This window comes from Colletes latitarsis, chromosome 6 (genome assembly GCF_051014445.1).
Source record: "Colletes latitarsis isolate SP2378_abdomen chromosome 6, iyColLati1, whole genome shotgun sequence".
NCBI lineage: Eukaryota > Metazoa > Arthropoda > Insecta > Hymenoptera > Colletidae > Colletes > Colletes latitarsis.
This window is the reverse complement of record NC_135139.1, coordinates 6,949,834-6,977,607: the sequence shown is the minus strand read 5'-3', so window position 1 is coordinate 6,977,607 and position 27,774 is coordinate 6,949,834. Positions and strand designations below refer to the sequence as shown.

Below are 27,774 nucleotides of genomic sequence, written 5' to 3'. Positions count from 1 at the left end.
ATGCCATAATGCACAATTCTAATAATATTGTAACACTCATTAATAAAATTATTAATAACGTACGTTCAACAATAAAAATTAAATTCCACTAAGTACGCCATCTACACGTAATTTGCGAAATTAATTATCAAAAACTACAAATAAAATGCATTCGAAATTTTAAACAAATAACTGGCATATAACAATAAAAAATATTAATGTTACACTACACAAAAATACTTTATACAGCATCTAACAATTACACTCTAAAAATTATATATATAACAAATAAAGAAAGGAAGTAAATAAAAAAATTACAAAGTACATAATGATTAATTTCATTAAAGCATCATTTATTTACCAGTGTATACCATTAACATATATATCAGATAATCAGTCGCTAGTAACAATATAAATACAAAAATGTATTCCCATTTATCATACAAATGTATGCTGTAAAACGAAATCAAATTCAGGAATCATAAAGCACCACCCCTCAGGCGGAAAATTAAAAAAAGGGTTGAGAGTACAGAAAGTATGCGACCATCCTCCAGCAGTTTACCAGCAAAGATCAGCCGTTGGTCTTCTTAAGGGATGCCTACGTTCTCGAAATCCCATTCCTCAAAACATTCAACAGTATTATTAGGTTCAACAACTAAATAAAAAGATTTACTTGTAAGACATGACATACAAATTTGCATACAGCCACCCATTCGAAGTACAAGATGAATGCAGGATTCCTTTTGAATATTATAGTCACACAATATTCGTCCATTTTCTAGTTCATACCCGTTGAAAATTAATCTTTGTTGATGTGGTGGGATGCCCTCTTTATCATGAATTTTAGCCCTAAGATTTTCAACAGTATCGGACGCCAAGACTTCCAAAGTAATTGTCTTTCCTGTTAGAGTCTTTACAAAAATTTGCATTCCTCAACGAAGTCTGAGTACAAGATGCAATGTTGATTCTTTCTGAACATTATAGTCAGATAACATACGCCAATCTTCAAGCTGCTTTCCGGCAAAAATCAATCTTTGCTGATATCGCTGGATGCCCTCCTTAACAAGAATTTTTGCTTTGACATTCTCTATAGTATCCGACGCCTCAACTTCCAAAGTAATAGTCTTTCCTGTTAGAGTCTTTACAAAAATTTGCATTCCTCCACGAAGTCTGAGTACCAGATGCAATGTAGATTCTTTCTGAATATTATAGTCGGATAATGTACGTCCATCTTCAAGCTGCTTTCCGGCAAAAATCAATCTTTGCTGATCTGGTGGGATCCCCTCTTTATCCTGTATTTTTGCTTTTACATACTCTATAGTATCGGACGCCTCAACTTCCAAAGTAATTGTCTTCCCTGTGAGAGTTTTTACAAAAATTTGCATTCCTCCACGAAGTCTGAGTACCAGATGCAATGTAGATTCTTTCTGAATATTATAGTCGGATAATGTACGTCCATCTTCAAGCTGCTTTCCGGCAAAAATCAATCTTTGCTGATCTGGTGGGATGCCCTCCTTATCTTGAATTTTTGCTTTGACATTCTCTATAGTATCCGACGCCTCAACTTCCAAAGTAATAGTCTTTCCTGTTAGAGTCTTTACAAAAATTTGCATTCCTCCACGAAGTCTGAGTACAAGATGCAATGTAGATTCCTTCTGAATATTATAGTCGGATAATGTACGTCCATCTTCAAGCTGCTTTCCGGCAAAAATCAATCTTTGCTGATCTGGTGGGATGCCCTCCTTATCTTGAATTTTTGCTTTGACATTCTCTATAGTATCCGACGCCTCAACTTCCAAAGTAATAGTCTTTCCTGTAAGAGTCTTTACAAAAATTTGCATTCCTCCACGAAGTCTGAGTACAAGATGCAATGTAGATTCCTTCTGAATATTATAGTCAGATAATGTACGTCCATCTTCAAGCTGCTTTCCAGCAAAAATCAATCTTTGCTGATCTGGTGGGATGCCCTCCTTATCTTGAATTTTTGCTTTGACATTTTCGATAGTATCGGAAGCTTCTACCTCGAGGGTTATTGTTTTTCCGGTCAGTGTTTTTACAAAAATTTGCATACCACCACGAAGTCTGAGTACAAGATGGAGCGTGGATTCCTTTTGAATATTATAGTCGGATAATGTACGTCCATCTTCAAGCTGCTTTCCAGCAAAAATCAATCTTTGCTGATCTGGTGGGATGCCCTCTTTATCCTGTATTTTTGCTTTGACATTCTCTATAGTATCCGACGCCTCAACTTCCAAAGTAATAGTCTTTCCTGTTAGAGTCTTTACAAAAATTTGCATTCCTCCACGAAGTCTGAGTACAAGATGGAGGGTAGATTCTTTCTGAATATTATAGTCAGATAATGTACGTCCATCTTCAAGCTGCTTTCCAGCAAAAATCAATCTTTGCTGATCTGGTGGTATGCCCTCTTTGTCCTGAATTTTTGCTTTTACGTTCTCTATAGTATCGGACGCCTCAACTTCCAAAGTAATAGTCTTTCCTGTTAGAGTCTTTACAAAAATTTGCATTCCTCCACGAAGTCTGAGAACAAGATGCAATGTTGATTCTTTCTGAATATTATAGTCAGATAATGTACGTCCATCTTCAAGCTGCTTTCCAGCAAAAATCAATCTTTGCTGATCTGGTGGTATGCCCTCTTTGTCCTGAATTTTTGCTTTTACATTCTCTATAGTATCGGACGCCTCAACTTCCAAAGTAATTGTTTTTCCTGTTAGAGTCTTTACAAAAATTTGCATTCCTCCACGAAGTCTGAGTACAAGATGCAATGTAGATTCCTTCTGAATATTATAGTCAGATAATGTACGTCCATCTTCAAGCTGCTTTCCAGCAAAAATCAATCTTTGCTGATCTGGTGGTATGCCCTCTTTGTCCTGAATTTTTGCTTTTACATTCTCTATAGTATCGGACGCCTCAACTTCCAAAGTAATTGTCTTTCCTGTTAGAGTCTTTACAAAAATTTGCATTCCTCCACGAAGTCTGAGTACAAGATGCAATGTTGATTCTTTCTGAATATTATAGTCAGATAACATACGCCAATCTTCAAGCTGCTTTCCGGCAAAAATCAATCTTTGCTGATATGGCTGGATGCCCTCCTTAACATGAATTTTTGCTTTGACATTCTCTATAGTATCCCACGCCTCAACTTCCAAAGTAATAGTCTTTCCTGTTAGAGTCTTTACAAAAATTTGCATTCCTCCACGAAGTCTGAGTACAAGATGCAATGTAGATTCCTTCTGAATATTATAGTCAGATAATGTACGTCCATCTTCAAGCTGCTTTCCAGCAAAAATCAATCTTTGCTGATCTGGTGGTATGCCCTCTTTGTCCTGAATTTTAGCCTTAACATTCTCTATAGTATCCGACGCCTCAACTTCCAAAGTAATAGTCTTTCCTGTAAGAGTCTTTACAAAAATTTGCATTCCTCCACGAAGTCTGAGTACAAGATGCAATGTAGATTCCTTCTGTATATTATAGTCAGATAATGTACGTCCATCTTCAAGCTGCTTTCCAGCAAAAATCAATCTTTGCTGATCTGGTGGTATGCCCTCTTTGTCCTGAATTTTTGCTTTTACATTCTCTATAGTATCGGACGCCTCAACTTCCAAAGTAATAGTCTTTCCTGTTAGAGTCTTTACAAAAATTTGCATTCCTCCACGAAGTCTGAGTACAAGATGCAATGTAGATTCCTTCTGAATATTATAGTCGGATAATGTACGTCCATCTTCAAGCTGCTTTCCGGCAAAAATCAATCTTTGCTGATCTGGTGGGATGCCCTCTTTATCCTGTATTTTTGCTTTTACATTCTCTATAGTATCGGTCGCCTCAACTTCCAAAGTAATTGTCTTTCCTGTGAGAGTCTTTACAAAAATTTGCATTCCTCCACGAAGTCTGAGTACCAGATGCAATGTAGATTCTTTCTGAATATTATAGTCGGATAATGTACGTCCGTCTTCAAGCTGCTTTCCGGCAAAAATCAATCTTTGCTGATCTGGTGGGATGCCCTCCTTATCTTGAATTTTTGCTTTGACATTCTCTATAGTATCCGACGCCTCAACTTCCAAAGTAATTGTCTTTCCTGTGAGAGTCTTTACAAAAATTTGCATTCCTCCACGAAGTCTGAGTACCAGATGCAATGTAGATTCTTTCTGAATATTATAGTCGGATAATGTACGTCCATCTTCAAGCTGCTTTCCGGCAAAAATCAATCTTTGCTGATCTGGTGGGATGCCCTCCTTATCTTGAATTTTTGCTTTGACATTCTCTATAGTATCCGACGCCTCAACTTCCAAAGTAATAGTCTTTCCTGTTAGAGTCTTTACAAAAATTTGCATTCCTCCACGAAGTCTGAGTACCAGATGCAATGTAGATTCTTTCTGAATATTATAGTCGGATAATGTACGTCCATCTTCAAGCTGCTTTCCGGCAAAAATCAATCTTTGCTGATCTGGTGGGATGCCCTCCTTATCTTGAATTTTTGCTTTGACATTTTCGATAGTATCGGAAGCTTCTACCTCGAGGGTTATTGTTTTTCCGGTCAGTGTTTTTACAAAAATTTGCATTCCTCCACGAAGTCTGAGTACAAGATGGAGGGTAGATTCTTTCTGAATATTATAGTCAGATAATGTACGTCCATCTTCAAGCTGCTTTCCAGCAAAAATCAATCTTTGCTGATCTGGTGGTATGCCCTCTTTGTCCTGAATTTTTGCTTTTACGTTCTCTATAGTATCGGACGCCTCAACTTCCAAAGTAATAGTCTTTCCTGTTAGAGTCTTTACAAAAATTTGCATTCCTCCACGAAGTCTGAGTACAAGATGCAATGTAGATTCCTTCTGAATATTATAGTCAGATAATGTACGTCCATCTTCAAGCTGCTTTCCAGCAAAAATCAATCTTTGCTGATCTGGTGGGATGCCCTCTTTGTCCTGAATTTTTGCTTTTACATTCTCTATAGTATCCGACGCCTCAACTTCCAAAGTAATAGTCTTTCCTGTTAGAGTCTTTACAAAAATTTGCATTCCTCCACGAAGTCTGAGTACAAGATGCAATGTAGATTCCTTCTGAATATTATAGTCAGATAATGTACGTCCATCTTCAAGCTGCTTTCCAGCAAAAATCAATCTTTGCTGATCTGGTGGTATGCCCTCTTTGTCCTGAATTTTTGCTTTTACATTCTCTATAGTATCGGACGCCTCAACTTCCAAAGTAATTGTTTTTCCTGTTAGAGTCTTTACAAAAATTTGCATTCCTCCACGAAGTCTGAGTACAAGATGCAATGTAGATTCCTTCTGAATATTATAGTCAGATAATGTACGTCCATCTTCAAGCTGCTTTCCAGCAAAAATCAATCTTTGCTGATCTGGTGGGATGCCCTCTTTGTCCTGAATTTTTGCTTTTACATTCTCTATAGTATCCGACGCCTCAACTTCCAAAGTAATAGTCTTTCCTGTTAGAGTCTTTACAAAAATTTGCATTCCTCCACGAAGTCTGAGTACAAGATGCAATGTAGATTCCTTCTGAATATTATAGTCAGATAATGTACGTCCATCTTCAAGCTGCTTTCCAGCAAAAATCAATCTTTGCTGATCTGGTGGTATGCCCTCTTTGTCCTGAATTTTTGCTTTTACATTCTCTATAGTATCGGACGCCTCAACTTCCAAAGTAATTGTTTTTCCTGTTAGAGTCTTTACAAAAATTTGCATTCCTCCACGAAGTCTGAGTACAAGATGCAATGTAGATTCCTTCTGAATATTATAGTCGGATAATGTACGTCCATCTTCAAGCTGCTTTCCGGCAAAAATCAATCTTTGCTGATCTGGTGGGATGCCCTCCTTATCTTGAATTTTAGCCTTAACATTCTCTATAGTATCCGACGCCTCAACTTCCAAAGTAATAGTCTTTCCTGTGAGAGTCTTTACAAAAATTTGCATTCCTCCACGAAGTCTGAGTACCAGATGCAATGTAGATTCTTTCTGAATATTATAGTCGGATAATGTACGTCCATCTTCAAGCTGCTTTCCAGCAAAAATCAATCTTTGCTGATCTGGTGGGATGCCCTCCTTATCTTGAATTTTAGCCTTAACATTCTCTATAGTATCCGACGCCTCAACTTCCAAAGTAATAGTCTTTCCTGTGAGAGTCTTTACAAAAATTTGCATTCCTCCACGAAGTCTGAGTACCAGATGCAATGTAGATTCTTTCTGAATATTATAGTCGGATAATGTACGTCCATCTTCAAGTTGTTTCCCAGCGAAAATTAATCTTTGCTGATCTGGTGGGATGCCCTCTTTGTCCTGAATTTTTGCTTTTACATTCTCTATAGTATCGGACGCCTCAACTTCCAAAGTAATTGTTTTTCCTGTTAGAGTCTTTACAAAAATTTGCATTCCTCCACGAAGTCTGAGTACCAGATGCAATGTAGATTCCTTCTGAATATTATAGTCAGATAATGTACGTCCATCTTCAAGCTGCTTTCCAGCAAAAATCAATCTTTGCTGATCTGGTGGTATGCCCTCTTTGTCCTGAATTTTTGCTTTTACATTCTCTATAGTATCGGACGCCTCGACTTCCAATGTAATAGTCTTTCCTGTGAGAGTCTTTACAAAAATTTGCATTCCTCCACGAAGTCTGAGTACCAGATGCAATGTAGATTCCTTCTGAATATTATAGTCAGATAATGTACGTCCATCTTCAAGCTGCTTTCCAGCAAAAATCAATCTTTGCTGATCTGGTGGGATGCCCTCCTTATCTTGAATTTTAGCCTTAACATTCTCTATAGTATCCGACGCCTCAACTTCCAAAGTAATAGTCTTTCCTGTAAGAGTCTTTACAAAAATTTGCATACCACCACGAAGTCTGAGTACAAGATGGAGCGTGGATTCCTTTTGAATATTATAGTCGGATAATGTACGTCCATCTTCAAGCTGCTTTCCAGCAAAAATCAATCTTTGCTGATCTGGTGGGATGCCTTCTTTATCTTGAATTTTTGCTTTGACATTTTCGATAGTATCAGACGCCTCGACTTCCAATGTAATAGTCTTTCCTGTGAGAGTCTTTACAAAAATTTGCATTCCTCCACGAAGTCTGAGTACCAGATGCAATGTAGATTCCTTCTGAATATTATAGTCAGATAATGTACGTCCATCTTCAAGCTGCTTTCCAGCAAAAATCAATCTTTGCTGATCTGGTGGGATGCCCTCCTTATCTTGAATTTTTGCTTTGACATTTTCGATAGTATCGGAAGCTTCTACCTCGAGGGTTATTGTTTTTCCGGTCAGTGTTTTTACAAAAATTTGCATACCACCACGAAGTCTGAGTACAAGATGGAGCGTGGATTCCTTTTGAATATTATAGTCGGATAATGTACGTCCATCTTCAAGCTGCTTTCCAGCAAAAATCAATCTTTGCTGATCTGGTGGGATGCCTTCTTTATCTTGAATTTTTGCTTTGACATTTTCGATAGTATCAGACGCCTCGACTTCCAATGTAATAGTCTTTCCTGTGAGAGTCTTTACAAAAATTTGCATTCCTCCACGAAGTCTGAGTACCAGATGCAATGTAGATTCCTTCTGAATATTATAGTCAGATAATGTACGTCCATCTTCAAGCTGCTTTCCAGCAAAAATCAATCTTTGCTGATCTGGTGGTATGCCCTCTTTGTCCTGAATTTTTGCTTTTACATTCTCTATAGTATCGGACGCCTCGACTTCCAATGTAATAGTCTTTCCTGTGAGAGTCTTTACAAAAATTTGCATTCCTCCACGAAGTCTGAGTACCAGATGCAATGTAGATTCCTTCTGAATATTATAGTCAGATAATGTACGTCCATCTTCAAGCTGCTTTCCAGCAAAAATCAATCTTTGCTGATCTGGTGGTATGCCCTCTTTGTCCTGAATTTTTGCTTTTACATTCTCTATAGTATCGGACGCCTCAACTTCCAAAGTAATTGTTTTTCCTGTTAGAGTCTTTACAAAAATTTGCATTCCTCCACGAAGTCTGAGTACCAGATGCAATGTAGATTCCTTCTGAATATTATAGTCAGATAATGTACGTCCATCTTCAAGCTGCTTTCCAGCAAAAATCAATCTTTGCTGATCTGGTGGGATGCCTTCTTTATCTTGAATTTTTGCTTTGACATTTTCGATAGTATCAGACGCCTCGACTTCCAATGTAATAGTCTTTCCTGTGAGAGTCTTTACAAAAATTTGCATTCCTCCACGAAGTCTGAGTACCAGATGCAATGTAGATTCCTTCTGAATATTATAGTCAGATAATGTACGTCCATCTTCAAGCTGCTTTCCAGCAAAAATCAATCTTTGCTGATCTGGTGGGATGCCCTCCTTATCTTGAATTTTTGCTTTGACATTTTCGATAGTATCGGAAGCTTCTACCTCGAGGGTTATTGTTTTTCCGGTCAGAGTTTTTACAAAAATTTGCATTCCTCCACGAAGTCTGAGTACAAGATGCAATGTAGATTCCTTCTGAATATTATAGTCAGATAATGTACGTCCATCTTCAAGCTGCTTTCCAGCAAAAATCAATCTTTGCTGATCTGGTGGGATGCCCTCCTTATCTTGAATTTTTGCTTTGACATTTTCGATAGTATCGGAAGCTTCTACCTCGAGGGTTATTGTTTTTCCGGTCAGTGTTTTTACAAAAATTTGCATACCACCACGAAGTCTGAGTACAAGATGAAGCGTGGATTCCTTTTGAATATTATAGTCGGATAATGTACGTCCATCTTCAAGCTGCTTTCCAGCAAAAATCAATCTTTGCTGATCTGGTGGGATGCCCTCTTTGTCCTGAATTTTTGCTTTTACATTCTCTATAGTATCGGACGCCTCGACTTCCAATGTAATAGTCTTTCCTGTGAGAGTCTTTACAAAAATTTGCATTCCTCCACGAAGTCTGAGTACCAGATGCAATGTAGATTCCTTCTGAATATTATAGTCAGATAATGTACGTCCATCTTCAAGCTGCTTTCCAGCAAAAATCAATCTTTGCTGATCTGGTGGGATGCCCTCCTTATCTTGAATTTTTGCTTTGACATTTTCGATAGTATCGGAAGCTTCTACCTCGAGGGTTATTGTTTTTCCGGTCAGAGTTTTTACAAAAATTTGCATTCCTCCACGAAGTCTGAGTACAAGATGCAATGTAGATTCCTTCTGAATATTATAGTCAGATAATGTACGTCCATCTTCAAGCTGCTTTCCAGCAAAAATCAATCTTTGCTGATCTGGTGGGATGCCCTCCTTATCTTGAATTTTTGCTTTGACATTTTCGATAGTATCGGAAGCTTCTACCTCGAGGGTTATTGTTTTTCCGGTCAGTGTTTTTACAAAAATTTGCATACCACCACGAAGTCTGAGTACAAGATGAAGCGTGGATTCCTTTTGAATATTATAGTCGGATAATGTACGTCCATCTTCAAGCTGCTTTCCAGCAAAAATCAATCTTTGCTGATCTGGTGGGATGCCCTCTTTGTCCTGAATTTTTGCTTTTACATTCTCTATAGTATCGGACGCCTCAACTTCCAAAGTAATTGTTTTTCCTGTTAGAGTCTTTACAAAAATTTGCATTCCTCCACGAAGTCTGAGTACCAGATGCAATGTAGATTCCTTCTGAATATTATAGTCAGATAATGTACGTCCATCTTCAAGCTGCTTTCCAGCAAAAATCAATCTTTGCTGATCTGGTGGGATGCCCTCCTTATCTTGAATTTTTGCTTTGACATTTTCGATAGTATCGGAAGCTTCTACCTCGAGGGTTATTGTTTTTCCGGTCAGTGTTTTTACAAAAATTTGCATACCACCACGAAGTCTGAGTACAAGATGGAGCGTGGATTCCTTTTGAATATTATAGTCGGATAATGTACGTCCATCTTCAAGCTGCTTTCCAGCAAAAATCAATCTTTGCTGATCTGGTGGGATGCCTTCTTTATCTTGAATTTTTGCTTTGACATTTTCGATAGTATCAGACGCCTCGACTTCCAATGTAATAGTCTTTCCTGTGAGAGTCTTTACAAAAATTTGCATTCCTCCACGAAGTCTGAGTACCAGATGCAATGTAGATTCCTTCTGAATATTATAGTCAGATAATGTACGTCCATCTTCAAGCTGCTTTCCAGCAAAAATCAATCTTTGCTGATCTGGTGGGATGCCCTCCTTATCTTGAATTTTTGCTTTGACATTTTCGATAGTATCGGAAGCTTCTACCTCGAGGGTTATTGTTTTTCCGGTCAGTGTTTTTACAAAAATTTGCATACCACCACGAAGTCTGAGTACAAGATGGAGCGTGGATTCCTTTTGAATATTATAGTCGGATAATGTACGTCCATCTTCAAGCTGCTTTCCAGCAAAAATCAATCTTTGCTGATCTGGTGGGATGCCTTCTTTATCTTGAATTTTTGCTTTGACATTTTCGATAGTATCAGACGCCTCGACTTCCAATGTAATAGTCTTTCCTGTGAGAGTCTTTACAAAAATTTGCATTCCTCCACGAAGTCTGAGTACCAGATGCAATGTAGATTCCTTCTGAATATTATAGTCAGATAATGTACGTCCATCTTCAAGCTGCTTTCCAGCAAAAATCAATCTTTGCTGATCTGGTGGGATGCCCTCCTTATCTTGAATTTTTGCTTTGACATTTTCGATAGTATCGGAAGCTTCTACCTCGAGGGTTATTGTTTTTCCGGTCAGAGTTTTTACAAAAATTTGCATTCCTCCACGAAGTCTGAGTACAAGATGCAATGTAGATTCCTTCTGAATATTATAGTCAGATAATGTACGTCCATCTTCAAGCTGTTTTCCAGCAAAAATCAATCTTTGCTGATCTGGTGGGATGCCCTCCTTATCTTGAATTTTTGCTTTGACATTCTCTATAGTATCCGACGCCTCAACTTCCAAAGTAATAGTCTTTCCTGTGAGAGTCTTTACAAAAATTTGCATTCCTCCACGAAGTCTGAGTACCAGATGCAATGTAGATTCTTTCTGAATATTATAGTCGGATAATGTACGTCCATCTTCAAGTTGTTTCCCAGCGAAAATTAATCTTTGCTGATCTGGTGGGATGCCCTCTTTGTCCTGAATTTTTGCTTTTACATTCTCTATAGTATCGGACGCCTCAACTTCCAAAGTAATTGTTTTTCCTGTTAGAGTCTTTACAAAAATTTGCATTCCTCCACGAAGTCTGAGTACCAGATGCAATGTAGATTCCTTCTGAATATTATAGTCAGATAATGTACGTCCATCTTCAAGCTGCTTTCCAGCAAAAATCAATCTTTGCTGATCTGGTGGTATGCCCTCTTTGTCCTGAATTTTTGCTTTTACATTCTCTATAGTATCGGACGCCTCGACTTCCAATGTAATAGTCTTTCCTGTGAGAGTCTTTACAAAAATTTGCATTCCTCCACGAAGTCTGAGTACCAGATGCAATGTAGATTCCTTCTGAATATTATAGTCAGATAATGTACGTCCATCTTCAAGCTGCTTTCCAGCAAAAATCAATCTTTGCTGATCTGGTGGGATGCCTTCTTTATCTTGAATTTTTGCTTTGACATTTTCGATAGTATCAGACGCCTCGACTTCCAATGTAATAGTCTTTCCTGTGAGAGTCTTTACAAAAATTTGCATTCCTCCACGAAGTCTGAGTACCAGATGCAATGTAGATTCCTTCTGAATATTATAGTCAGATAATGTACGTCCATCTTCAAGCTGCTTTCCAGCAAAAATCAATCTTTGCTGATCTGGTGGGATACCCTCTTTATCTTGAATTTTTGCTTTGACATTTTCGATAGTATCGGAAGCTTCTACCTCGAGGGTTATTGTTTTTCCAGTCAGTGTTTTAACAAAGATCTGCATGTTTATCTGAGAAGAAAATAAAAACTATCTTAGGGTTATTATCAAATTTACATGTTTAAAGAATTATAGACGTAGGCGCTATGCATATTGTATACATTTATCATAGAATTCGTTTGAACATGACAAATTTTAATATGGAATGTCCATTATGACGTCAGTTGGCTGAATCAATAACCGCCATTTTATTTCAAGCTACTATGCCACAGATGAAAGTGCTGATGCCTTCAATTCGAGATATTCGGTATTCAACAAAAAAATTATGTGCTCGTCTATAATACATATAACTCTATTACTATATTTATATGCTCCTGGGTTATAATTGGAATAGTCTTTCGAAACTGTTGTAAAAATTGATTTGATACCAATACCTATGGTTGACGCCCGCAAGGCCAGAAGGCTTCTTTAAACAATAAATGTCTTGTTTAATACTCTTTTGTATGCATTTTTTTATTAGTAATAAAGTTAACGCTATAAATATTGCATTGTGTAATTACAATGTATAAATTTGGTTAGGAAACAGTGTAGAATTGTGATGAAATGTGCAATTCCCCTTAAGTAAAAAGACAATCTCTACAATAACGTAACAATTCTTACCTTCCGTAGAAATACCTCGTAATGTAGCAAAAATTTTCAATAAAATACGTTAAATCTCTATTCAGCCCACTAAAACCTCCACGAGAAATCTCGTAGAACTGAACACAGCAGGAACTGAACGTTCCTTTTATGGCACCACTAAAAGGTATACCGATCATGCGCAAACGAGTCAGAAGATTTCCTGTCAGTTGCTTATTGGATTACATTTTCTGGCGTTGCTACACCCGATTGGTTTTTGAGACAAAGCGTAGACTAATGTATTTTTTGTTTTACATTAACTTTGTTTCATTTCTTAAAATCATTGTAATATATTGTTTCCAGAATAATATTCCTTATTCAACGGAAAATTTTATTCGTATACTTTCTTCTTTGAAATGTCACATTCTGATTCAAATAGATGGCACACAAAAATCTAAATTACCAAACAAAAGAAAATGATGATTCATTGTTTTTCATGATGCGTATTCCAGTACTTTCGATGTACATATACATGTTATATTTATGTAAAAGTTATAATTATTAGGTATCTATGTGCACACGTACAACAAATGCAAAATATACAGCTTATACGATCATTGCACGAATAGGTTTTAGAAACAATCCAATTCACAATAAACGATTTCAATATTACAATGAACAGCACATGACAATTAAAATTATGTACAATCATAGAAAAAAATTAATTTAATACAGAATAAAATTCAAAAGGTAATACTACATTGCATTTTATGTACTAGGCTGATTCAACTATTTTATAATTGATAAAATTTATCTAAAATGTATTTAGAAAACGATTCAATATTGATTTAACAGCATTAATTGTAATTAATACATAAGTATACCTAAATACATATTTCAAACATGTATTTACACTGTATTACATTATATAACGTAATACAATTTAATGTTTCGCTTAGAAAGAAATATTTCGTTTATTTATAGTGTTTGATTCTCTAACAATTTCCCGAAGTTACTTACCAGATGTTTATAAATAAATGTATCTTTTTCACTGCGTAGTGAAGTCCATTTCGTTGGTAGTACTCAAAAAAAAAGATGAAAAGAAAATTAAATTAATTACAGCTAACAATAGATTCAAATTTTGTTTATGTATATAGATAAATAATTGTTTTATATGAAATACATGACAATTTCGAAAACATTACTTATGGTAAGCTATGTACATTTTTAGTTTAATGTTTTATTAATAACATTGAAGTAATTGATTTTAATCAACTGCACAATTACATGATTGATTAATAACCACAACAATTTATTAGTCTAAAAGAAAAAGAAAAGGAAAACTCGCAGACTTTATAGATTAGATTTTTTACATTTCTCAATTTACAGTTTAATTTTAATAATTACTCAATTAACCTATTTTTTCAAACGGGATTTTTTTTTAGCAAACATGTAGCTGCTTTCTAACACGTATTAAATCAAGAATTGCTCTCTAAAGTAAAATAAAATGGCATGGTAAACGTTGAATGTAGTTTTTTTTTATATGAAGCAAAAATATCATTATCAATTTACTTTCACTATGCCGTTCAATTCTTAATACTGAACAAATAATACATAGAATTTAAAATCAAAATTCCTCAAGGCTCTACACACTTTCATTTTTGCAGGTTACAAGGACCGAGTAGAGAAAGTTTGCGAATTTTCTTTGTAAAACACCTGCAAACGTACAACGCATTATGTTACATTAATATTTGGTTCAAGAGATAATAAATTAAAAATACATATGTCACGTAGCTCGATTATATATACAAATATATTTTAATTAATACTGTGAAACAGGAAACGAAAGGTGGCTAATACTAGTTTATATTGAGTTGAAGCATGTGCCAGTTCAGTCAAAAATATTAAAGTAACCGTACTATGCCTATGAATTACAAAGGTTATAAAAAATCGAAATGATGGGGTTAAATCATTGAACACTCGTATTAAAAAGACTAGTTGCACCAAACAGAATTAACGTTATATAAAATTACCTTTGTAACTCAATGTAAATTAAATCTTTATTAATTTTGTGTGCTATCTTCTATGTTTAGTAGAAAATTAATACAGTATCAGTCTCAGTTCTGCTCGGTGCCATTCAAAAATAAATTAACTTTCTTTGTATGTTAAGTGTTTGTTCTTGTAAAAAATTACCTAGTAACCATAATCATACAATCTGAGTGCTATTGTGTGTGTGGCCTTCTTACTAAGAGGATTCTTATTAGTCCGATTCATTATTAAATGATGTCATAAAATACTACATACGCAAAGGAATATGGAAGTGAAAAAAAACCTTATACTTATCGCATGCATGTTCGATTTATTCAAAGAGGATTTGCATGTGTACAACAGAAGATCCATACACTGTGTCAGAGAAAAATTTGTTTCAATAAGGACATTTTTCAAGCGATATTCGACTGCCTGAGATTTTTAAATAACTGCAGCAAGTTTTCAGGAATTCTTGACACGTGCACTTAACCCTCATTGGACAGCAAAGCGTCTATTTCAATAATCGACTTGCAACTCTGCTTTCTTGGAATCTTCTGCGTGAATCAATACACGCAACGTGAACTTACAACTTATTTGGTGCAGTGAAACATACTGCACTTCTTTACGACTACACACACAACATACACACGAATTCTCAATACAAACTAACCTACGCTTAACCTCAAAACTTATAAATGTTCATTTTATCATCACCCTTTCTATTAAATTTTATCATATATATGGTGACTTTGAAATATAGCTAAATAAGTAATTCAAATTAACGCATTCATCATTTCCTTTGACAAAATCCTAGTGCTGGAACTAATCGTACCAATTGCCTGTTTGGGAAAGGTCTTAACTTTTCCAAATTGTCATAAAATAATATAATTGCAGAGAGTCCTTATTTACCCTAAAAAGAATAGTATCTATATTCTGAAATAACATCGAAATGTTTCATAAAATGAACCTAAGAAACGAGATTTGAGAAATTACATGTTCTTATATTGGAGATATTCAAAACTTATTTAAAAATTAAGATGCTTGTAATAATTAAATACATCATTTTTGTCATTCAATTGTTGAACTTAGTGCTAGCAGAAAAACGATACTTTAATGATGTTATTACACATTCAAAGTTTAAGTAAAAATATGTAATAATAAACCTGATTCGATAATTTTCTTCGCCATTAAAATTATGGATTCTGAATTGAAACGATGCCACTAGTTGTCCAAAGAAATACCTATACTCGAAACCAATCTAATAATGTAGCAATAGGTCATTTAGTTTCGCTCCAAACTTTGACATCTTCCCAGTATAGAAACGTTTCATTGAACAAGCAATTGACACGAGAGAAATTCGTTTCTTATACTATATAAGTTATGAGTAAATTGATAAAGCGAATATTTTGGTAGATCTATTTGGAGTCAGTCTCCATTTTGATCTCCTCTGCCTTTTTATCTTTCTTTGAAGCCTCACTGTCTGTTCCTTCTCCATTACTGTTATCACGTCTACGTTTTCTAGTAAATCGGCCTTTATATTTAGGCGGTGGAAGTTGTTCCATACCCAGAACTTTATGAATTTGACGAAAGGCGACTAATCGCAAAGCATGTTGCGCCGAAGCAGTTATGTCTTCTCTTTGTTGAGCTGTCATATTACCTATTGCATCTACTGGTTCCTTTTCACATGGATCAGACAAACCTGTAAATAAAAATATTTATTATTATCGTATTCCATTATAAATTGTACAAATTTAATGCGAAGGATAAAAAAAAATCAGATCACTAATCATCTATGCAATATCGTGAAATATTCATTGCGACGCAAAAATCGAAATACTCGATTTTAGAATCAACAATGAAACTCACAATATGCTCAGTCTCGTCATCTGTATCATCATTTCTTTTTTTATCTACAGAATTTGAATTATTAAATATATGATGAAAGAAAAATACCTGGACTTCCTGGAAGCAATATTCCTCCAGCTACACATTCCAAGAGCCGCCTTAAAGCTTCACCTGGACTAAGAGGACCTCCAGCAGTGCTGATCACTTTCTCAGTTAGCAGTTCCAATGCCTTGTAATTAAATATTTATTTATTTATAATAGCTTGTTGTAAATAATATAAATTTAATTTATTGTAACGATAAAAAATATGTACTCATAAAATTACTTTTATATTGAATATTGTAATTATATTTGAAATAGAATATTATTAAATAAAAATATAGAACTTAGTAAGTAGAATATAAAATATTGTTCTATACTAACCCATGGGTTTAATGGTCCCCAGGTAGGTACACGGTTACAAAGATCACGCATTATGCGAATGACCATAACACAGCTCTGCAGTGAAGTTGCTCTAGCCTGTTAAATATGATTAGTACTTCAGTACATATAATTTAATATACGCATTAAAATCTCTGAGCCTTCTGGAGATGCGACGCCCTAAACTACTTTTAATTTGCTTTGTGTGGGCTTTAGCTATCCTCCCAGCCTCGTGCCTATAACCCCTAAGTATTAGCCCATATCAAAATTATCGGGTGTTTATTATTTCCTGAACAATAAATACCTAACATAATATTTAAAAAAAAGTACAACGTATTGGAAAAAATGTGCACTCGACAAAGTGCTAAATATAACAGTTGAACTTATAAATTGAAAAACACCCGATATACTTATGACACCACTGTGTGTTTGTGCTTGTCTGTCTTTTAACAGTCAACAGTGCTTACAATGCACATTGTGTAGAAAGCATCGAAGAACAAGGTACATATTTATAGAGAGCAATACGCTAACTTTAGTAACTTCTAAGACAGACCTAGAACAGACTCAGTCTAGGCTACAATGCATTAAGATTAATCCAGAATAATGAACAAGCTTGATCATAAGCATTATAAAGCAGTTCAATGCATTATAAACAAAATAAATAAAACTACATTCTTTTAAGAGAAATTACGTACTTTTAAATGATTTTTCCGCAAACAGTTTCCTATTATTCTGGATGTTGATGATTGGAAGTAAAGCAAATGTAAGCTCTCGGTGTGCATCAGTATTTCAATTGCTACAATTCATACTTACATAATGCTTAAACTTCTTGTCTGAGACTATCTGATTGCACGTTGAATGTTTCTGTTTATGAAATTATATCAGAGTTATGTACATACATGTGTTTTATCAAACTGCCATTAACCAAACATTGCCACTGTTGTCACATACAGCAATCGTTGCAAATTATAAACTACAAATGATTCGATAATATGTTCAGTATCTTTCGTAAAAACAATTATCAGTGAGCAAATTGGATTGGCAGACGTAAGAATTTCGAACATCAAACGTGGCCAAATACATGTTTCAGACAAAATCATATCAACAAGAAGATGATAATAAAAATAAAATTGTCACAAGGCTGGAAGTTCTAAGACTGCTCTTTTTTGCGGACAGAGAGAGAGGACAACTTGCACGCATTTCGCGTATCAGGAGAAAATAACAGAAAACAGTCGTTAGTGCCAAATGGCACCGACAATTTGAAATCTTGAACTGAGAGTTGATTGATTCAAACCTGAAACCACTTGGCATGCCTGAGTGCAGCTAAAGCCTCCAAACACTTAGCCTTGGGAAGTACATCTGGTGGATCTGGTTTCGTCACAGCGGGCACCGCGGGCGTAGTTTGCGGTTGAGCAGCTCCCTGTTGCTGTTGTCCAGCATTATCTGAGATTCCAACAAAGAAAGCACAACACGCTTAGACAACACTTAGAGTGTTTGATCATGCCCAATTTGGGTTTTCCCTCTATAATTATATTTCAACTCAAGTATATTAAACATGAGGACTATAGCCTATAACATTCTCATCAAAACAAAAATAAACCTAATCGAATGTAGTACACGACAATGGTGGAGTTACTCCTATTCGTATACGTCCTTTTTCACGTTATAAGTTTTAAAAGAACGACCGACGTTTCTTACTTGCGTTGATAGCGTTACTCAAATTCGTACAAAAGTATCGCTATCAAGAGAATCGTCGGTTAGAATAAGGAGTCTACTGCACATTGTACAACATGCGTACAGCATTCGATGATAGAGGGTTCTTTTTTTAAATTATTAATGCATGATCAAAAAGTCCATAGTTTTAAAATTGCCTCAGCGTTGTTTCCTCATACCAAAAGCGTGTCCACGTTCATATTAGCATACTCTTCCTTATTGGAGACTCCAGCTCAGCTTATAAACGAGAACTTATAGAATGTATTGCTACAAATTATTTTAAAGCGACGCCTAATCGTATCAAGTTTACGCTCTCTCTTTTCCGTTAAAAAATGGCTCACATTACTTTATATTTATGTACGCTCTTACAATTTTTTTTATCGTTGACTTTTTAGTGCTTTCCGAAAGTATAAGCCATAGTCAATCGTGGACACACTAAATTGCAGCTGTATTGGAAAGGAAAGGAATTTTTTTATGTTAGAGCGTATATACACTGGCAACCGTTGAAGTCCTTGGCTGCCCCTGCATCTTCCTGGTGCTTGAAAAATATACAGAAAAGCATTTGGGCCATGAAAAGAACAAACAAAATTCACAAACCGCGCAACCGAGAAAATATCATTGGAAATAAAAGGCGCTTTCTGTAAAATTACTGAAACGATTATAGTTATCCTTTTCTTGGCCACCATGAAAATATAGAACGGTTTAATCACCTGCAGCTGCTGCTGGTTTAGGCGTTTCGCGCATTAAAGGACTAGTGAGTGTTACGCTGACAGTCACGCTGCCTCCTGAAACTGTTAAAGCAGCCGACTCTGGATGCTTTCCAACGTTGTATGTATCCTCTGGAGCTACGATCTTCAACTGAGCCGGAAGAATTTCAGCAACTTTATTCAATAGAGTTCTATGAAAAGGGACAAAATTTAGTTAAGGTATAAACATATTTATACAAATAATACGGAAATACTTGTTGCAACTAACCGTGTTGGTTTTTCGGCGCACAGAACTACCAGACAAACATGGTTATCGCCAGATAGTAAAAGTCCTTTTGCCAAATTACCAACGCGCATTACACCCCTGAGTATTCTTGAGTCTTCTTTTTCCTTTTGGAACGAGAACAGGTTACCATCGCTACCATCTTCTTTCTGTGGTGTTGCATTTTTCTTTTTATCAGGTTCTTCTTTTACTTTCGCCGAATCCGCATTTGGTTGTTGTACGGGTGTACTTGGAACTGTCGGCGTAGCATTATTAGTAGGTGGTGTAGTTTTCTTGCCTATAATTAAAAAAAAAATATTTTTACAAAATTCTTAATGTAAACAATAAATCTGAAACCGATAAAAAAAAGTCAAATAATTACCAGCTTCTGCTAAAGTATCAGATACGAACTTCAATGCTTTCTCAGTGTCTGAAACAATTTTCTGAACTGCCAGCAGTTCTTGTTCCTTAGGATAAATAGTTGTATGATGAGCTAGTACGTGTTTATCATCTGAAGAATCCGGTCTCCTCTGAGGACCAGGGAACATCATCATTGGTGGTGGTCCTGGGAAAGGACGCGGCATTGGCGGAGCTCCTGGTCCACGTCCATAACGTCGATACCATTCGTAGTATTCGCATTCTTCTTCGTAACGCCGTCTTTCTTCCCAATACATCATTTCTTCATCCACCATTGGACCCATTGGTCCTAATTGATTAATTTCTTCTCTACGACGTAAATATTCATCCCGCATTTGCTGCCTACGTAGTTTCTCCTCCAACATTTTTCTCTGTTTTAAGCTTGGTTTCATATCAACGACTAAATCGGGATTAACCTTTTTTTTGTAAGCAAATCTATGCCGTCTTCCTTTCATATGCATATCTTTGGCATTGGGATCATTAAATCTGCATTCGCAAAGTTTGCAATTGAAGCTGATTATCTTTCCATCTTCGGATTTATTTTCCTCTATATATTCTTGGCCAACTGGTTGGATATCTTTCTCATCAACAGCTGCTTCTTCTACGGTTTCTTCTGTTGCAGTTTCTTCAGTTTGTTTAATTTCTGCAGTTTGATTTTGATTTACAGTTCCCAAATTTCCAGCTGCGAATATTGTACCATTACTTAATTATATACACGTACGACAAAACTGTTCTTACATCTTGTACGAACAATAATATCAAATGTGTCTACAAGCAAAATTTTGAAGTACGACTGTAGTGGAGTAACGAGATGAGCGTTGTAACAAAATCAAACAAATGTAATGTAATTGAAGTATTTATAGTTCAGCGACAAGGAAGGGAATCTTTATAATAAAGATACAGCTAAAAACAAAAATGTTTCTCTGCTAGCCTCACAGCTCTTCATTCTACTCACCTCTGTTCTCGTCACACCACTATAATCGTATACTTATACAAAAAGAATAAATCGAATATAAAAAGAAAATATACTTACAAGCAACAAAATTAATTTTAGGAGTAGCTGTTACTGTAGCTTTGTTAGCTCTTGCAGTTTTAACAGCTGTTGCTGGCTTTGGGTTCAGAACAGTTGGATCTGCGCTCGGTATAGGTTTTCCTAGTTTAGTATGCAGCTTCACAACTTTCTGATGCTTAGCACCTCTGATGTGAGCAGCATATGCATCATTTCCAGTACAAGTAACATCACAAAGTTCGCAACGTAGACTGTTGCCTGCCCCACGCGCTGGTGGTTGCTGTGGCACCTTCAAAGAAGCTTCCTTCTTCTTATGCTTCTGGCCTTCCAGATGTTCGCGGTACGTCTGAGGTCCAGCACAGCTGATCTTACACACATCGCAATAGTGTAGCTGCTGAGGCTTGGGGGGTTGCTTGGGCCGCATTGCCTTCATCCCTCCCCCTCCAGCGGCAAATCCCTTCCGTCCGTAGCCCTGCCAACCTCCAGTCTTCTGGTTAGTTGAATTGCTGTTTGCACTCTGTTGGGCTACATACATAGTCGCAGCGCTATATAGCGCTGCGTCGTAGCCGGAATACGTTGTACTCGCCGTTTCTAAGGGAAATGAAATTGAAACCTCAAACTTTGGAGGAGTCAATTCTTTGTATTCATGGAACCATTCTACTAACTTGTATCCATCAAAACGAGTGTTTCATAACTTTATCGAATTATTTGCAAAGTAAACTGTGCAACATTCATATCACTATAAATTCTTCAACTTGATTACTTCCTTACTTCTCAAAAATATACAATTCTACTAGCCTTCCAAACCAGATTGTGGTTTAAAATATTACCAGAATTTCATATTTCGTTCATGTATAACAATTTTAATAGCAAGAGGATCAATTTCATATTATTGGAACTCAGATCACGGTTAGCAGGATATTTACAAAGGACTTTGAATTTTGGCGAAAAACACTAACACATAACCATCTAAACGCGATGCAATGAAAACTTACTATTTGTTGCTGTTGATGGTGTTGCAGCAGGTGTAGCTGGTGCTGTATATCCAGAGGAATAGGTGGCACTTTGCGTAGGATTAGATTGCTGATAAGCTGTACTCGATGCTTGGTATGTTTTAGCTTGTCCAGTACTAGTAGCTTGCCTTGCTGTGCCTGTGTAAGCACTGGTCGTACTATAAGCAGGTTTTGCAGCTTGATAATGTGTTTCTGTAGTAGTGTAAGTTGCAGCGGCTGCTGCAGGTTGCTGATAATAAGTTTTAGTGGCGTCGTAAGTAGCTGCAGGTGCAGCACGACCGTAACCGTAATCGTATGTTTGAGCCACAGTACCAGGATTAGCAGCTAGAATGAAAAACAGACATAGTATTACATGAACTTGTCAAACCTCATTACCAATGTTCAAAATATGAATACCTAATGAAAGGAAAAGATACGAAAAATAAAAGAAATTGTAAACAGTGACCTCACCAGCGTATGTGGTTCCAGTGGCGGCTGCTGCAGCGGCTGCTTGGTAAGTTTCGTAACCTGTAGCCGCGGCGGCAGCGGGACGTTGAGTGTACGTGGCGGCGGTTGCCGCTGGAGTTACTGCATATCCCGCTTGACCAGTTTGATAAGCGGCTGCACTGGTCGCTCTATTCGAAAGAAGGAATAGATTTTATTACGGACAAGATACGGAAAGTAAAATGGAAACGGGCAAAACGAAAAAGACCTCTATCGGATCCGTGCCCGGGAGAGACGCTCGATGGACGCTCTAACTCTCAGCAAGAAATGGCGGCCAAGCCGGCTGGGCTCTCGCGTGCACCGATTTTAACGAACAGTTATTACTCCCGCCAACGTAGTTACAGTCACGATTTGTCGATAAACTTAACACTAGCTACTTAATAATTATGGTATGCAATCGATTTCGTACCCATATTGCGTTCCGCCGTGAGTAAACCCAAAATAATTGTTCTGAGCCATCCTTCCTCGCAGAGAATCCCGGAAAGAAGGACAATGGAGGAAGTTGTAGGGCGTGCCACGAACTCGATAGAATGGCGGCGCTGCCGCGGCTCCTATTGGTTATTCTGTTGGAGCCGGGCGCAACAATTGCAAGAATGCCGCGCCCTCAGTGGCCGCTTCCACGAGAACCCTGCGTCGTCCTCCGACAAACTACCTCCGCGCAAATCAACGCGCTACCATACTAGCCAGAGAAACTACCGCGAGAAAGTATTCACGAAGCGGACAGGTATATGCGGTTAATTGAAACTTAACTTACTGCGTTTTTCTTGTTATCTCCGGTTTCCGGGGCAGTATGTAGTTTCCGAAATTTTCGCGGCTGGTGCGTGTTGCGACGAACGTCCGGCATGCGCAAGGAAGGGCTACTTTGCCGGCGACGCGTGCGTTCAATGAATTTTTTTCGGCGCCCCCTAGTAGTAACTAGTTCTATCGTTCAAATCAAAGCGCTATCTACTTAGTACATAGTCTACTAAAATCCCTAAATGTAGAAAATTGATAACTGGAATCCATTTTGGATCCGATTCAACCAGACCATTTAAAAAGGTAAAATATGTATCAGAAGTTCCATTTGAAAGAAGGGGAACTGACAGATATGAAAATTACCTTCAAGATAAGCTGGTTATGATTTGTAATATACACAGTGTGAGAAGAGCCTCATACTGATTATTAAAATGGACTTTTATACCCAAGAAAAATTACTTTCAAATTTTATTATAAATATATTGTATATACATATAATGTCATAATCACAATGTTTATATCTAATATTATCTATATTTATGATAAAACTTGAAGGTGTAAGTACATATGTATGTTACGTGAAATAAATTTATTTTTTTAATAAATAGATACCTTACAAATTCTAAATGAATCATTTAAATTATTATGACTAACAATTTTAAACTATGTTTCTCCAGTCACCTTATCTCTTAGTACACGATACATTTTAATTACACCTTTTTCGACTCTATTTTTACACTTGGAAATGCAATAATTAAGCATTATTATAGTTATTGAATAAAACTTTCAATAAATAAAACAAATAAATATAATTGTTTTTCACATAACTAAACATTTTTTTATTAAAATATTTAAACACGTTACTATAAAACTTCGTCACCCATTTTGGATCCAGAACTATTGATAAGTATACATCTCTCTTTTTCTAATGCATATGCCTAATCTATATCGGAACTTCGTACATCTAGGGACTTTAGACTTTATTACCAATTATAATGGATTCCTTTCCTTTCGCACAACAGAATTCTGACGCAGCGACGGTCTTCTCTAACTCATCAATATATAGTTGAAGTAATATTTTTTTTTTATCGTACAATGTCAGAATACATCGCACCGGTAAAATTTTCGAAGAGAGATCATGCCAATTATTTAATAAAACTTCTACAAACTTTACCCAGTGATTTGTCAGATTATGATTCTTCTAGGCTTACTATAGCATTTTTTGCTATATCAGGTTTAGACCTATTGAATTGTTTAGATTACCTTAGCGAGCAAACACAATTTGAAGCAGTAGAATGGATCTACAGACTTCAAGTTACCGGAGCTGGACCACGTTCTGGTTTCCAACCATCTACTGCGATACCAAAGGATGCTCCAGAATTCCAGTGTGGTCATTTAACAATGACATACGTTGCTTTGGCTACACTTTTAACCCTTAAAGATAACTTAGTCAGAGTAGATAAAAGGTCCATTATTGAAGGAGTAAAAGCTTGTCAAAATTTAGACGGATCGTTCAAAGCTATCGTAACTGGAAGTGAAAGTGATATGAGATTTCTTTATTGTGCTTGTTGTATATCTATGATCTTAAATGACTGGTCAGGCGTTGATAAAGCAAAAGCCATTGATTATATTTTAAAGAGCATCGTAAGACTTTGTTCTTTATATTTTACATGTACAGAATATTAATAAGAATTCAGTTTGTTAATTTGCTTTTGTCATAACATAATATTGATTATAATTTTAGTCATACGATGGAGCAATTGGTCAAGGACCTGGTTTAGAATCTCATGGAGGATCAACATTTTGTGCTGTAGCCAGTTTATTCCTCATGAATGAGCTTCATATTCTGACAAATGATCAATTGAATAGATTAAGAAGATGGTGTATTATGAGACAAGATCTTGGGTTTCATGGACGACCAGGAAAACCATCTGATTCTTGTTATAGTTTCTGGGTGGGGGCAACGCTAAAAATGCTTGATGCTTACAAATTTTCAGATCGTGAAGATAATAGAACATTCCTTTTTAACTGTCAGTGTGACAGGTATGGTGGGTTTGCAAAAAATGTTCATTGTGAAGTTGATCCTCTGCATACATACTTATGTACGTAAGAACTAAAAGTAATTATGTAAAATTTTAAGAAATGTTAAAATTTCAAACATGATCTATAACATATATGTTTGATTTTTTAGGTTTATGCAGTTTAAGCCTTTTGAAAGAGACTGATTTATGTACACTACATCCTGCTCTTAATATTTCTGATAGAGCATACGCACACCTTCTTCTGAAATAAATTAAACACTTAAATACCATATAATGCGCACAGAGTAAAAGCAACAAATTGTGGAAAAATACAATTTTGAATTTTATCATCAATACTGTTTGTACAGTTCTCACAGACTCTGTGCTGATATGAGAATCATTATTCTAAAAATGTCAATTAACCGATCAGCGTGAAAGCAATTAAGCGCCAGGCTTAGCTGAGCTGTGGAAGAATTTCCGTATGGAACAAGAGTAACCGCACACTAATTTATTCAAAATAGAATAACTTTGTTAATAATTTATGCATTTTGTTCAGAGCTTCAATAAAATAGTCTGTAAATGTTAGGATTTTAAATAATATGTTTCAATTTACTTTGAAAGTCAAGCTGTGTGTGGAAGATTTTAAAACAATCCTCAACACATAATCCTATTTCATAGTTCCAACGCCAAAACACTATTTGCTTGCTTTTGTTCTATTTGTAACACATAATACACCTTGTAATTTTTGGTTTTCAGTCTGGATCAGGCTTAGGTAAAATCGAAACATAATGTAAATTCATGAATAATCCTTTAGAGTATTAACAGAATATTAAAAGATTTTTCAGTTTCTTATTTTCAAATGTAATGATGAAAAAGACTCCTGCTTTGTATTTTGTTCTGCATAATTATTTGTTCACTCATCAATTTATTCATTAGTAAAAATCATTATAAATAATATTTTTAATCATTTTAAACAATACAATTATTTGTTACTACGATTGCGATTTAAACTAAAACGAAATACAAAAGAAAAGGAAACATATTTCATTACCTTTGGTAGAACAAAATTAGTCTTAGTAAGTATAAATAATGTCAAATACTATTTAAAAGCCTGAGCCAAGATTTACAAACAGAACAAGTCATGTTCGGTTTAGATTGAGTTTAATATTGAAAACGAAAATATTAGAATATGCTTATAAGGTTTAAATATATTGATATTATTTTTGAGGCAAGGAAATAATATTTGATATATCATGCCAAAATCTGTTCGCTTTTTTACCAAACAAGAAAAAACCAGATTATAAATATTTGCTTTATTAGTTTTTAAAAAATGAAAATAGTTTGCCCGAGGACTCGTAGCGATCGGGACTTCGCATCGCGGAATATTTATATTATTACAAATAGTACTCATTATTCTACGCTGACCGGTTAACAAGAATATATATTATAATTTTGAGACATATTACTCATTTTGTATCTTAAATCAAGGTAATTGTTAAAGTTGTATGAAGCAAAAGACAGATGTGAGAAAAAAACAATAGCACAACACACAATATTACAGTGACATCAAATCAGTATTGAGCTAAATGTAATCTGTTTAATTATTATGAGTAAACCAATAACTATGACTAATGAATAATAGAGATAATAAAACTGAATGTGATCATCGAACATGATTATTTAAAAATGATTACATTTTCTATTGTGATTGAATCAATAAATCATTAATGACATTCAAAGTTTTTTTTAATTAATTGTGAAATGGAAACATAAATTATAAAACGGATATGTCATTATAATTTGCATTATGTGCAACTCTTATTTCGAACAGTTTATCTAATTAAAAATTCAATGTAATTAATATAAACAATATAATGTCTGTTATTTCTTTATTAGGCTTATTTAAATAAACTCTTTAAATAAATTTGTGTTTCAATCGTGTGTTTCAAGCTACAAATACATATTATAGATATACAAAATTCTATCGATCGATAAAGCGATTTTTGAAACATTAAAAACAACAAATTTTATAATATTACATGACGCGCGATAACGTGTGCGTGCTCGAAATATAATGTATGAATACACCATATATTTAATTTTTATTTAGTCTATTTTTTTTTGTAGGTCGTGAGTCGTGAGCCGCTTTTCGATGGGTTCAAATATTGATTTAAAAATAGTAATGTAATATTTTTTATTTGACACATTCCTTTCTTTTCAAATATGCGTCATAAGCAAATGGTCTGTAAAAAATTAAATATAGAAGTTTGGGAAATATGAGACATTGCAATTTGCAACAAAATACACATTCCTTCCCTTCACTTTTTCAAACTTTTGTATTCGTTGTTCAAAGTAAGAAACGAATTTTTTACTAATTATTCCACACAACATTCAGTCATCTGGAAATATCGCCCATTTGATTTCCCATAATTCTGAATTACTGATGTATTTCGTTCGGGTTTTCTGTAATATTTTGGAACATTAAGATAACGATATCTACAGCGTGACTAACTGCAATTGTTTAGCAGTTCAGTTTAGTCAAAAAATGAGGAAAACAACGCGAAAAGAACGTTGGTTTTATTGTTAGAAAATTGTTATCTGACTTAAGATAAAGCGCGGCACCTGTTCAGTAGCATAATCTAGCATGCATGTAGCACAGCGCGATGTATACCATCGTAAACTTTTTTCCAATGTTTCTAAAATCGATCCATCTTTTC

The 27,774-nt window shown here is 35.6% G+C and overlaps 3 protein-coding genes across 4 annotated transcripts; 1 reads left to right on the top strand and 2 right to left on the bottom strand.

The window, feature by feature from the left end:
• Positions 1 to 311: 311 nt before the first annotated feature.
• On the bottom strand, positions 312 to 11,876 carry Ubi-p63e (Polyubiquitin-63E). Its single transcript, XM_076766097.1, has 2 exons — positions 671 to 11,876; positions 312 to 599 (listed from the first exon to the last, which is right to left on the bottom strand). Exon 1 carries the CDS (start codon positions 11,850 to 11,852, stop codon positions 912 to 914), a length of 10,941 nt encoding a protein of 3,646 aa, XP_076622212.1. The 5' UTR covers positions 11,853 to 11,876; the 3' UTR covers positions 312 to 599; positions 671 to 911.
• A 1,731-nt stretch (positions 11,877 to 13,607) lies between these two features.
• On the bottom strand, positions 13,608 to 23,178 carry Zn72d (Zinc-finger protein 72D). Of its 2 annotated transcripts, none has more exons than XM_076766098.1 (12): positions 23,056 to 23,178; positions 22,711 to 22,949; positions 22,269 to 22,432; positions 21,801 to 22,142; positions 20,830 to 21,396; positions 19,762 to 20,478; positions 19,386 to 19,677; positions 19,121 to 19,308; positions 17,992 to 18,140; positions 16,701 to 16,796; positions 16,386 to 16,506; positions 13,608 to 16,131 (listed from the first exon to the last, which is right to left on the bottom strand). In XM_076766098.1, exons 2-12 carry the CDS (start codon positions 22,758 to 22,760, stop codon positions 15,848 to 15,850), a joined length of 2,970 nt encoding a protein of 989 aa, XP_076622213.1. In that variant the 5' UTR covers positions 22,761 to 22,949; positions 23,056 to 23,178; the 3' UTR covers positions 13,608 to 15,847. The 2 variants fall into 2 exon arrangements, with proteins under 2 accessions (XP_076622213.1, XP_076622214.1); XM_076766099.1 differs by having other exon boundaries at positions 20,830 to 21,285.
• Positions 23,179 to 24,005: 827 nt separating this feature from the next.
• Betaggt-i (geranylgeranyl transferase type-1 subunit beta) lies at positions 24,006 to 26,949 on the top strand. Its single transcript, XM_076766951.1, has 3 exons — positions 24,006 to 24,680; positions 24,781 to 25,138; positions 25,228 to 26,949. Exons 1-3 carry the CDS (start codon positions 24,132 to 24,134, stop codon positions 25,326 to 25,328), a joined length of 1,008 nt encoding a protein of 335 aa, XP_076623066.1. The 5' UTR covers positions 24,006 to 24,131; the 3' UTR covers positions 25,329 to 26,949.
• The last annotated feature ends 825 nt before the right edge of the window (positions 26,950 to 27,774 follow it).